Genomic DNA, 13,761 nt, shown 5'->3' with positions numbered 1-13,761 from the left:
TCAGCACAACTGTGGCTCCAGTGAGAGCACTGCCATGCGAGTCCAACTGCTCAGGTGAGAGTGCCACACCCGTGAGTTGGACTGGCTCTGGTGAGCGTGCTTCTGGCTCCAGCCTTCTGTCCACATTTTTCTTTTCTTTTTTTAAAATCTTTTTCCTCAGTTTCTTCCTGAGTCATTGAGAGTCCATTTCCTTTCACCCAGTCTTCTGCATGGTGGTAAATTCTAAGTGTCTGAGCTGTTTCTCCCAGAGAGGCTCTGTACCTTGTTACTTACTGATCCACCATCTTTCCCGTGACTGCTGAACAAGGACAATCTTATAACAGAATCAACACTCAAAAGTCAGCTACAACTTGAAGATGTCTCTGAGGAGTAGTAATTTCCCAAGTCATTGCTATTGATAGCAGCAATAAAGATAACTACCTTAAACAATTTATAAGGATCAATGCAGCAGTTTCACTGAAATAAAAATAGAAAATGTGAAGACATAGAAGCCAAATGTAACTCTGGATCTGCAAGTCCCCAAAGGCAAATTTAAGAGGCAATGAGGTGGAAGAATTGAAAAGCCACCCTTCTGGACTCTTATGAAGTGGTATCACTGAAGGTAACAGAGCAGATGCATAAGGCTCCCAGTGTCTGACCTGTTCTCCCTGTCCTAAGCTCCATCACAGCTCAGCACTCCCCCAGGGCAGGACTGCTGCGGTAGGTCGTGCCCCTAGAGAGCTCCCTCCTGGGACCAGAGACTGAATGGGAATCATACGCCTCCTCAGCCTCATCCCATAAATCTTGTTTTTATTTCTGAAAATATTTCTAGCCAAAGGGGAAAGAGTAAAGAGATGAAAAACAAATTGTAATTCTAAGATACTACTGCCATTTCTGCCAAATAAAGAAAGGAATGGTAGGAATAATCCATAAAAAGCAGTAAATGGAAACAATCAAGACCATCGAACTAGAGGTCAGTTGGGAGAGGAACAGGGATTTATTGGGGGAAGAAAATAGGAAATAACAAAGCTAAACATAATTTTGGAACACATGATGAAACGTGAGAGCACTTACTCCTCACAGCTTCAGTGTTTGTGCTCACAAATGGCAAAGTCGATTCTTGCTGCTGCAGAGATGATTAGAAGCAGGGACAAGGGCTAGACTTGCCTTACACTGTAGGTACTTCCCTCCCCTCCTAAACTATCAGGCATCAGAGATTTCTGTTAAATTGATAATTATTCAAGTGACATTAATGTACACATAGAAGCATTGACTCATTTTAAGATAAGTAAGTTGTGATAAAATAGCTTTTTCACACAAATCCTTTAAAAAGTAACATAGAGACATTCTTTGGTTCATTCCTTGAATGTGGTATCAGTGGAAATCACTGAGAAATTCCCACGTAGCTTCTCCTCAGCCATGTCCCCAACTTTCACAAAACCTGCTTGTGTAAGGAGTAATGATATTGATGAGTAGTATATAAAAATCTCACTAGGCATGGTGCGTATGCTTTCAGTTCGAGCTATTTGAAAATTTGAGGGAGAGGGATCACTCATTTGCAGGAATTTAAGGGCACCTTGGCAGCATAACAAAACCTCATCTTTTAAAACATAAATAGCATTGACACACCGTTTGTGAGCTCTGCTGTGCTAGGTGTCTCGAGAGCACCTACGTGTAGTGCAATGCTGTACCAATGGATGATGTGGTTTGTTCAATTTATATGCTGTTCTCTTCTTTCAGCTTTGACAGTCAGCCTCTCAGGGTCATGATGGATCCCAAAATCACTTTTTCACAACACCCGACATGTATAGATTGGTATATACTCACTTCCTGTTTAGTTATGGCATTTGGAAGAATAATGTCACATTGGAAATCATGTTCAACCTGTATTCTAATTTTTCTCTCATATTGATCTGACCAATGGGAAAGCAAAGTCAAAAATCTGAAGAACTCATTTCCAAAGCAAAGCATGTACCCTAACTCTGTGAGAATGTATGTTTGGCTTTCTCATATTTTCTTATATAGATTATTTTTCATTTTCCTTTTTAGATTTACCTGACACACATCTTCACTTGAAGGTAATGACTGTATATTTGTGTTCTGAATCAACTTCACATTTTGGAGCTGTGGAGTGTTCATTAAGCATTTGACTTTAAAACCCATTCAGCCTGCCATGGAAGCAAAAGATTGTGTTGCGAAGAAAGCAGTAGGAATAAAGGATGTAAAGACATTTCAACCAGGTAAATCTAGCAATACACATGACTCTGGAAAGAAATACAGTAGCTTACTGTGTTTGATGTGCCCACAATCATCTCCATTTTTTTCTCCAAATTTTGAAAGCTTTGACATAAACACTGAAGATGTAAGTATTGGTGTCTGTGTTTGCAAATAGGTGCTAAAAAGCACAAGAGAAAACAACTTTTAATGTGTTGTTTACTTATGTTTCAATACCCAATGTTCCCAGTTTGCATCCTTTTTTATTGACAATTTTAAGTTTTATTTTAAAGAGATTAAGACAAAAGACAGAACAAAGCAGGTCAGAGCAGAACAATGTAAGCAATACAGCACTTCACTACAAGACAACTGGATATTAACAGTAGCAACCAAAATTTGAAATAGTTGAGTATACCTTCACATATAATAGTATCAAACATAACAAAATAGTGTAAAACTATTCAGGAGAATAAAAGTATTATAGGGCATTCGGAACCAAAGAACAGAAAATTAATAATGGCTATGATATTAACTCTTTTTCTATAGCAAATTTGTTTATACTATCACATATATTAAAATCCAATAAGACGCAACATGATAGAACCAATGGAAACATAAGAACAAAAGCATAGTAGGACTTCAAAACAAGATGATATTACATCAGTGCAATGGCTGCCAAAATGTCTTGTTTTCTTCAAAATAGCTGTTCATACCATCACACACAATCAAATCAAACAAAACAGAATAAAACCATTCCAACTAATTAATGAAAACATTATAAGGCTTCAAAGCAATGTAATGGGGAATCAAGACTACCATAAATCCTTTTGTACTCTTACCATGTCTTACATTAGGGAGACTATATGGTATTTAAATATGAGTTTTTATTTTGCTTATGAGTATGGTCTCAAGTTGCATCCATTTATTTATAGATATCTCAATGTGATCCTTCTTTATAGATGAGTAGTACTCCATTGTATAGAAATAACACATCTTTTTTATCCATTCCTCAGTTGATGGACACTTAGACTGTTTCCAAGATATGGCTATTACAAATTGTGCTATTATGAACATGGGTGCACATATATCACTGTGGAATGGTGTTTTTGGTTCTTCTGGGAATATGCCCATAAGTGAAATAGCTGGGTCAAATGGGACTTCCAATCTCAGCTTTTTGAGGAATGTCGAGACTGACCTCCCCAGTGGTGGCACCAGTCTACACTCCCACCAGCAGTGCAGGAGAGTTCCTTTTTCCCCCACACTCTCTCCAGCATTTGTTGTTGGTGGTTTTCTTGATCCTGGTCATTCTTTCTGGAGTAAGATGGAATCTCAGTGTTGTTTTAATTTGAATTTCTCTAAAGACTGATGATGATGAATATTTTTTCATGTATTTATTTTCCATTTGCATTTCTTCACCTGAGAACGTGTATTCATCTCAGATGCCCATTTTTGGATTGGATCTTTGAATTTCAGGGGTCTCATTTTAAAAAAAAATAGTTTATATGTTTTAGAAGTCCTTTGTCTGAGGGACAGTTTAGTGAGAATTTTTTTTCCCAGTTTGTGGGTTTTATTTTCACTCTGCTGGAGACTTCTTTTGACATGCAGAAACTTTTTAATAGGACATCATCCCAGTTATTGATTCTGGGAAGTATTTCTTGTGTGGTTTGATTCCTGTTCATGAATTCCCTACCTACCCTTATGTTTTCAAGATTTTTATCTAAGATTCAAGATTTTTGTCTTCCAGCAAATTTAGTGTTTCTGTTTTAATATTCAGATCTTTGATCCATTTAGATTTTAGTTTAGTACATGGTGATAGGCATGAGTCTAGGTGTAGTTTTCGGCATATGAGGAGCCATTTTTCCAGCACCATTTATTAAAGAGACTGTCATTCTTCCAGTGAACATGTCTTTATCAAAGATAAGGTGGTTGAGTGTGTTTGAAGTTATGGTTGTGTCTTCTAATAATCTATTCCATTGATCTTCAGATCCATATTTATTCCAGTACCATGCTGATTTTATTACAGAAACTCTGTAGTATAACTTCAAGTCAGGGATAGTGATGCCTCCTGTCTTGCCTTTGCTACTTCCAACTGCTTTGGTTACTCTAGGTCTCTTTTGGTTCCAGGTGAATTTTAGGCGTTATTTCTCTAGATCTGTAAGGTTTGTTAATGGTATTTTCATTGGGATTGCATTGCATCTGTATATAACAGTTTTGGGCGAACGATCATTTTCACAATATTTACTCTTATCCATGAACAATGGATGTCTTTCCATTTTCTGATGTCTTCAATTTCTTCTTTCAGGGTATTATAATTTTCCCTGTAATTCTTTTACTTGTATTGTGAGATTAATTCCTAAATATTTCATATTTTTGGATGCCAGTGTGAAGGGTGTGGCTTCTCTTATTTCTCTGTCAGTGATTTTGTTGTTAGTGTATAGGAATGCAATTGATTTTTGAGTATTGACTTTGTATCCAGCTGCACGGCTGAACTTATTTATTATATCTAGAAGTCTTTCAATGGAGCTTTGGGGGTCTTCTGTGTAGAATATCATGTCATCTGCAAATAATGATAATTTAACTTCCTCTTTTCCTATGTTTACTCCTTTTATTTCTCTCTCTTGTCTAATTGCTCTGGCTAGTATTTCCAGTACTATGTTAAATAGGAGCGGTGATGAGGGACATCCTTGTCTTGTGCCTGATTTTAAGGTAAAGGCCTTCAGTTCTTTGCCATTTAATATGATTCTGGCTCTTGGTATGTCATTGATGTCTTTTATCATACTGATGTAAAGACCATCTATTCCAATTTTCTGTAAGATTCTTACTATGGATAAGTGTTGGATCTTATCAAAAGCTTTTCTGCATCTATATGAATGATCATGTGATTGTTACTTTTGGCTCTATTGATATGGAGGATTACATTTATTGATTTATGTTTTTTGAACCATCCCTGCATGGATGGGATGCATCCCACTTGGTCATGGTGTGTAATCTTCTTGATGATTTGCTGTATCCTGTTTGCCAATATCTTAATGAGGATTTTTGCATCTATGTTCTTTAGGAAGATTTTTTTTAGTTGGGTCCTTCTCAGATTTTGGTAGTAGGGTAACAGTTGCTTCCAGGAATGACTTGGGAAGAATTGCTTTCCTTTTGATTTCATTGAGGAGTTTGAGGAGTGTTGGCATTAAGTCTTCTTTGTATTTCTTGTAGGATTCCACAGTGAATCCACGTGGGCCTGGGCTCTTCTTTGTAGGTAAGGACTTAATTATGTTTTCAATTTCATTAATTGAATTTGGGTTATTCAGCAGTTTGACATCTTCTTGACCCAGCTTTGGTAGTTTATATGTTTCTAGGAATCTGTCTATATCTTCTGTGTCATCGAACCTATGAAAGTAGAGGTTTTTGAAATAGGTGTTAATGATCTTTTCTGTTTCTGCAGTCTGCAGTGACTTCACCTTTTTCATTCCTTATTGCATGAATTTGAGTTTTTTTCTTTCCTTTTTAAAAAAGGTTGGTTAGTGGATTATCAATTTTATTTATTCTTTCAAAGAACGAACTCTTTGATTCATTGATTCTTTATATTGTTTTCTTAGTCTCTATTGCATTAATTTCTGCTCTGATTTTTATGATTTACTCCATTCTTATGGCTTTGAGCTTGACTTGCTCTTCTTTTTCTACATGTTTGAGGTGTAGCATCAAGTTGCTTGTTTTTGTTCTATAGTCCCGATGTGGGAGCTCAGTGTAATTTTTCTCTGAGGGCTGCTTTCATTGCATCACACAGATTCTGGTAAGTTGTATTTATATTTTCATTTGCTTGTAGGTATTGTTTAATTTCTCTTTTAATTTCCTTTGTGACTCACTGAATGCTCAAGAGTGTATTATTCAATTTCCATGTGTTTGGGGGATTTTTGCCATTTCTTTTATAATTAATTTCTAGTTTCATTGTCCTATGATTTGATAAAATGCATGGGATAATTTCAACTCCTTTGCATTTACTTACATATGTTCCATGGGCTAGTATATGGTCTCTTTTAAAGAATGTCCCATGTACGGCTGATAAGAATATGTGTTCTGATGTTGTTGAATGGAACACTGTATAGGTTTATCAAATCCATTTGTTCACAGCTATGATTCAGTTCTGTTATTTGTTTGCTGATTTTCTGTCTGGTTGATCTCTCCCTTAGTGCCAATGGTGTGTTAAGGTCTCCTGTCATAATTGTGTTATTACTTATTTGATTTTTCATTTCTGTTAACATTTGCTTTGTATAGCTGGGTGTTCTGGAATTTGGTGCATGTATATTTAAGATTGCTATCTCTTCCTCTTGAAGTTTTCCCCAAACTACTATGTAGTGATCTTCTTTATCTCTTTGGATTATTCTTGGTTTCAAGTTCACATTGTCTGCAAATAGAATAGTTACCCCCACTTTTTTTTTGAGTTCCTGTTGCATGAAGTACTGTTTTCCATCCTTTGACTTTCAGTCTATGAGTTTCCTTTTGGGTTAGATGGGTTTCTTGTGGACAGAGTTTGGTTTGATGTTGTTTCTTAATCCATTCTGCCAGTCTGTTTCTTTCAATGAATGAATTGATTCCATTTACATTAATGGTTATAGCTGTTCTACACTGCTTTATTGTTGACATGTTTTCTTTCTGCTGTTGTATCTTTACCTTTCTATTCTGTTTAATTGGTATGTCATAGATGTCCTTTATCATATCGAGGTAAATATTGCTTAGTAGTCTTTTCCTATGTGTATCTAGAATTTGTTTCAGTATTCTTTTCCAGGTTAGTTTGGTATTTATGAAGTTCTTTAGCTGTTCTTTGTCATGGAAGTATCTTATTTCTCCATCCATTTTGAAGGACAGTTTTTCAGGGCATATCAATCTGGGTTAGAAGTCATTTTCTTTTAGGATCTGAAATACTTCGCTCCATGCTCTTCTTGACTTCATTGTTTGTGTTGAGAAGCCTTCTGTGATTCTTATATGTTTTCCTTTATAGGTGGTCTGTCTTTTCTCTTTAACAGCTTTTAATATTCTATTCTTATGTTTGATTTCTGGGTGGTGATTATTATCTGTCTGGGTGATTATGGCTATTTGGAGTTCTATATGTTTCACTAATCCATATGTCAGTTTCCATTTTCATGTTTGGGAAATTTTCAGCTACTACTTGTGTAAATAGCCTCTTCATATCATTTGTGTTGTCCCGTTCTTTTTCATTTATCCCTATCAATCTCTTGTTTTTATTTGCATCATGTTGCATTGCTTGAATTGTTATCGCCTGATTCCTTGTTATTTTTAAAATATCTTTCCTGTTCACTAGCTGAAATCTTGTCTTTGAGGTCTGAAGTTCTATTTTCACTCCTTGTGACAGTTTTGACAACTTTCAATGAAATTTTTGTTTTCCTGTATATCTCTTTGAATCTGCTTCATGCATTCTGTTTGTTTCTTAAATTGTTCATCCATGAATTCTATGTTTTTACATTATTCCTCTAATTATTTAACTGTGTCTTCTTTAGATATGTTCAGCATTTCTTTTATTACCTTTATCATTTCTTCTTTTACTTGAGAGATTATTTCTAATTTGAATTCCTTTAAAACTTCTCAGAGTTGCTTCTTTAATTCATTTCATATTATTTCAGATATTTCAGGTATATGGCATATATTTTCTTCTATGTATATGGTTTCCAGGCTATCTTGGGATGGGCTGGAGGTTTGATATTGCATTTTGGTCTTCTGTCTTGTCATTTTCCTAGAATTCTGTGTTTCAAATGATGTTCCAAAGCTTCCCCTGGGTGTGTTGGTAATTGTCTCCTGTGCCCTTGGCTCCTGGGACTGAATGGAGGTTGCAGATCATGGTCCAGTCAGACCCACAGGAACTTCTGTGCCATCTCCAGGGTTTCAGAAAGCTGGATGAGCTCCTAACCAGGGTTAGGGATGGTCCAAAGCTCTCCCTAGGCTAGCACCAATGTGCTAGAACTAACCTCCAATGCATTCATCTCCACTGATTGAAGAAGGTCACAGCGTATAGTCCATTTGAGTCCATGAAAGCTGCAGAGATCAGTATAGTGTGGCTGGAAGCTGGGTGGGCACTTAACCACTGAGAGCAATGATCTTAAACTCTCCCAATTTGGATTCTTATATTTCACAGGGATCCACAGATCTAACTATAATATTTGAAGATGGTTTGAAAGTTTGTGGATTCTTGGTGGAGTGCTGGGTCCTCTGGCACATCCCTGAGTCCCTATTAATTCAGGAAGTTGTGGTAAGAGGTTCACTGGTACCCAGGACCTTATCTCTCAGTTCAACACCACCAGCAAAAATGCCTCCAATAATTCTGATTTGTACCTTGACTAAAGCTTTCCTTAATAACAAGCCAAATGCATTTCCATTCTATTTCATCTAATTATTAGAATATTCATGTTTACAAGCAGACAGATGTTTGCAAAAGCAGACTGTATGAATGTGTATGTATGGTGTGTTATAGTTTGATTAGTAAGAATGGAGTCTATAATCATTCCTTGGTGCCTGCTAGATAGAATTTTACAGACCAGTGATTGTGAAACTTAGGTCTGAATTCCTTGTATAGTAGTTAAGGTTCTTACAGATTCTACAGGACCTTTTATTTTTAAGCATGTTGAAATCTATTGACACTGTAGAAGAAACTGAATCTGAAAGAGGTAAAATATAGGGACCTGGGATTTAATTCAGCAGCATGAGTGTCTGCTTGCCAAGTACAAGATGATGAGTTTGATCCAAGGTACAAAAAGAAAGAAAGAAACAAGCAAGAAAGCATTAAAATAGTGGCATGCACACATATGTCGACATTCATGAGAGCTGTGATTCAGAATCTTTTGAACTGTGACACATGACATATTACATCTCTGTATACCCGCTGTGCTATGCCTGAACAAGAAAGAGAATCAGCATGAAATGGAACATAACTTTTCATATGATTGGTCTTCTTAGAACCTAAGCCTCCAACAATTCTAATGCACTGTTAAACTACCATTCCAAAAACATGGGAAATCCAAGAAAGCCATATGATAAAAAACTTCTTCACTGGGAAATGCCTTTTAAACTCTTATGTCTCCTGTTTGTTTTGACTTGTGTTAAAATTTGCAAATCTTCCAAAGTGATTTATAAAGAAAAAAAGATATATTTTCATTATGCTTTCCTTTGCTGTCTCCTAGTGCTCTACATTCACTAATGTGTATCTAGGTCAGAGACAGCAAACTTCTAGGCCTTTCAATGATAGCAAAGAGCCCACTGTGCAACATGTGCCAAAGGTTCACCACGATTCACCTGGAATAAACCAGTTTGTACATGGGCACATTTAGGTCACTGAAAGCTAGCACTGTTCTTAGGAATTTATGATGCTATCAAAACCCGGAGAAGGGAATTCTAACAACACTGATGTATTGAAGAATGTATCTCATTGTAGTTCCCCATTTGAAAGTAGAATATTCTTTCACATCCATGCCTTTGACTGGGGAAAAAATAGTGTGTTTATATTCAAGTGGATAATTTTCATATATTTTTTCAAATTGCTTTCATTGGTGCATTTTAGATATCCATAAGGATCACATTCATTAAAGGAAGTTTCTACCTGTACCTGATAGTCTTATTTATTTTTCCCCTAGTCACTTCTTCTCCCTTCAACTCCTTATCTTACTGTCCTTATTTAAAAAGTTTTGTTTCCATTTTCTTCTGTTTGCTCCTTTATTTTTTTCCTTTACATCCTTTACTTCCTTACCCTCCCACCACTTTACCATTTCTATTTGAATATTTTCTATCTTTTGCACAGTTGGGCCATTACACTTTTCAGTTTCTCCCACTAGCAAACAATATGGTATTGAAATTTGTGCTTGTGACTCATTTCACTTAACCAGTGGAGTCTTTGTCCCCATTCTTTCCATCCACCCTGCCTCTTCTTTGCTTCCCCTTTCTCTGGAAGAATTGCTCCCTATTTCACAATGCCTTTTACACACTTTGCTCATTCTTTACACACTTAACATCTCAAAGCAGTGAAATATAATTCATATCCCTAAAGTTTTAACAGTCAAGTGTACTAAAAACTAAAGAGTGGAGCAGGGGATTTAGTTCAGTGGTATAAGTGCCTGCATGGGAAACACAAGGTCATGAGTTCGATCCATGGTATACCCCACCCAAAAAAAAGAAAGCCAAAAAAAAATTAAAGAGATTGTTGGAAAATCACAATACTACTAAGTTAAAACAGAAGAAAGAGAGAAGATGGTAACAATCAGACTTGGCTTAGTGAGTGTCAAGCACAGAAGCAGTGGAGCAATTATTGGACTGTGGAGCAGAGAAATACATGAGAGTACTTCTGAGGAAAGGATTGATATAGTAATTATGTTTGTATTGTCATTACATCCTAATAAATAAAACTTTTTTTTCTGATTCAGATTGGAGTTTCACCGAGTCTAATGAGACTCTGAAGAGATCTGAGAAATTGATGCTTGGCCATCAACATCCACTTCTGGCAGAATCCGTGATGAGTCCATCAGCATTCCCAGAATCTGGTGAGTCAACCTTACTGGGTAAAAACTGATGAATATCAGACCTGTGTTTGTGTCAGGCAGTTGTCCTCACTGTGTTGCATGATTTGGGTTTCCAAAGCAAAGCATGAAGATTCAGCCAAAGCCTCACAGTACAAGAATGTGTCTTTGGCTTTCTCATATTTCCTTATAAAGTTTATTTTTCCCTTTTCCTTTACAGAATCAGGTGACACACATCTTCACGGGAAGGTAATGACTGTATATTTGTGTTCTGAATTAACTGCATAGTTTGGAGCCGTGGAGTGTTTACTAACCATTTTACTTCAAAACCCATTCAGGCTGCCATGGAAGAAAAAGATTCTGTTGTGAAGAAAGCAGTAAGAATGAAAGTTATACCGACATTCCAACAAGGTAAATGAAGCAATACAGATGACTCTGGAAAAATCACAGTACCTTAAAGTGTTTGATGTGCCCAGAATCATGTCAGTTTTTTCTCCAAATGTTTGGAAGGCCTTTGACATTAACAGTGCAGATGTAATTATTGCTGTCCATACTTGCAAATAGAGTGCTGATATGCATAAGAGAAAACAACTTTTAATGTGTTGTTTACTTATATTTCAATACCCTATGTTACCAGCTTGGACCCTGGGTACTTCACAGGTATCCACAAAACTTACTATAAAATTCCAAGTTGTTTTCAAGTTTGTGGGTGCTTGCTGGAGAGTTGATCCTTCTGGCACCTTCCTGAGTCCCAGTTAACTCAGGAGGCTGTGGCAAGAGATTCACTGGTCCCCCCACCATCACATCTCTCAGTTCACCACAGTGAGGAAAAGTGCTTCCAGTAAGTCTGATGTTTACCTAGACTAAGCTTTCCTTACGAACAAGCCCACTGTGTTTCCACTTTATTTCATCTCAGTATTGATATGTTCTTGATTGCAAGCAGATAGATTTTCTCAAAAGCAGACTCTTACAAGTATATATGTATGGTGTCTCATATTTTGATTATTAAGAAGGTAGTCTACAATCATTCCTTAATGACTGGTAGATACAGTTATTCAAAACAGTGATTATGAATCTTAGGCCTGAATTCCTTGAGTAGTAGGAAGTTTTCTTACAGATAATACAGAAGCTTTTTTTATAAGTATGTTGACTCTATTGACACTAGTAGAAACTGAATCTTAGTGAGGCAAAATACAGTGAGCAGAGATTTAGCTCAGCAAAATACATATCTGCCTGGCAAGTGCAAGTTTAGGAGTTCAACCTTAGGTATCACAACAAAGAAACAAACAAGTGGCAAAATAGCAACATGCAGCACATATGCCAGCATCCATTAGAGCTGTGATTCATGAATCATTTGAACTGAGACATGTGATACATTATATATCTGAAAACCTCACTGTGCTATGCCCCAACAAGAAAGAAAAAGCGTGAAATGACAGATAACCTTTGGTATGATTGGTCCTCTTACAACGTTATACTCCATAGATTTTAATTCACTGTTAAACCACCATTCCTACAGTATGGGAAGTCCATGAAAGCCATATGACAAAGAGATTTTTCAAGTGAATTGTCTTTTAAACTCTTATGTCTCCTGTTTTCTTCCACTTATCTTCAAATTTTTAAATCTGATAATGTGGTTTCTAAAGAAAAAGGGTATATTTTCATTATGCTTTCTTTTCCTGTCTCCTAGCACTCTGCACTTGTTGGTACTTGTTTGTGTCTAGGTCTAGGTCAGAAACAGAGAAACTTCTAGGGTTTTCAGGGATAGCAAAGAGCTTTCTGTGGCACATAAAAATAATACTGACCCAACGTTTATGAGCTCTACCTCTGTGGAAATTTTGAGAGCACCTTACCTCCTGTTGATGAGGCCCTCAGTTTCCCATGCTGTCCCTTCACAGCTTTCTTTGTCTCATAACCATTTTCAACAGTGAAAATACTAATTCACTGGCTGCATAGCTGAACAGCTTCAAGAACAATGGAAAATACCATACCAAAATGAAATGGCAATGAATATTAGTTCATGTGGATCTGAGGAAGACTCAGAAGTAAGAACAGATGCTCAAAAGAGAAATATAGACTACGGGGGAAGATAGCAGATCAATAAGTAGCAAGATAGCGAGGCTCTCTGAGAGAAACAGCTAAGATGCTAGAATTTAATGCCATGGAGAAGACCAGAAAAAAAGGAGAGGGATTCTCATGACTCAGGAAAAATCCAAGGAAAAATGAAAGAAAAACATGGGTGGAAGCCTGAATCCAGATGCACTTTCATTCAACAGAAGTGGTCCCACATTGCCCTAGGCACCCTGGAGTCCAACAACTCACAGTCCTGCTGAAGTTGGGGGTTTCTGAGCCTGAGGACCTTAGCAGGAGGGTGTGTCACAACAGAGAATGGAGCTGGCATGGAGATCTACACTAGCCTGTGGTGAGTGCTTGGAATTTGGTCCTCCTGCAGGAGGTGTTGATCAGCTGGGTGACATGCTGGAATCAGGCAGGATGGGCCTGAATCCGGAACTGTAGTTGCTTCATTTGGCCTCTCCTGATGCAGAGCAGATTGGTGGGAACTGCTTCAACTGGGTCTTGCCCCTGGAACGGGACCCAATAGCCAGGGATGAAGTTGCCCCTGAAACAGTCCTGAGTCAGTTCCATCTGTGCAGTACACACTAAGATGGTGAAGACTCACATGGTTGACTGGCTCAGAGGGGAGGGGCCAGTGTCGATGTCGCTCCCGGCCGGCAGGAAGGACACACGACAAAGTCTGGCAGTGGACAACCTTTTCTTTTATTTTCCTTCTCCGTACAGCCTGCCCTGGGATCGCTCCCAGCCGAAGCCTCCTTTGGTCCGCTCCCCGCGGCTCCTTCTGGGCTTCTACTTCCGGGCTTCTTCTTCTCCCCCAGGGGTGGCACCAGTATATATACGGATACAGTGTCCAATCATGTTAAAGTAAGCAAGGCAAGCTGATTGGCTAACATCATCAGTTGCCAGGCAGACTATATTGTTGAGCGGGTTGCTTACGCGGTAAGCAGGAAACTAACGTGCTCGATGGGAGGGGTAATCTACCTCA

General features: G+C 37.6%; 1 protein-coding gene across 1 annotated transcript in view; it reads left to right on the top strand.

The window, feature by feature from the left end:
• The window catches only part of LOC134477200 (uncharacterized), a 58,274-nt gene extending 45,152 nt beyond the window's left edge, over positions 1-13,122 (top strand). Inside the window, exons 8-13 of the mRNA XM_063254232.1 lie at positions 2,029-2,057; positions 2,147-2,219; positions 10,608-10,724; positions 10,921-10,949; positions 11,039-11,111; positions 12,977-13,122. Coding sequence (XP_063110302.1) covers positions 2,029-2,057; positions 2,147-2,219; positions 10,608-10,724; positions 10,921-10,949; positions 11,039-11,111; positions 12,977-13,116 — 461 coding nt within the window. The 3' untranslated portion in view covers positions 13,117-13,122. The remainder of the gene's footprint in view (positions 1-2,028; positions 2,058-2,146; positions 2,220-10,607; positions 10,725-10,920; positions 10,950-11,038; positions 11,112-12,976) is intronic.
• Positions 13,123-13,761: the final 639 nt, after the last annotated feature.

This window comes from Cavia porcellus, unplaced genomic scaffold, assembly GCF_034190915.1.
Source record: "Cavia porcellus strain 051 isolate PalLab524CR breed Dunkin Hartley unplaced genomic scaffold, mCavPor4.1 scaffold_8, whole genome shotgun sequence".
NCBI lineage: Eukaryota > Metazoa > Chordata > Mammalia > Rodentia > Caviidae > Cavia > Cavia porcellus.
The sequence above is the reverse complement of the archived record's forward strand: the minus strand, read 5'-3'. Positions and strand labels throughout refer to the sequence as shown.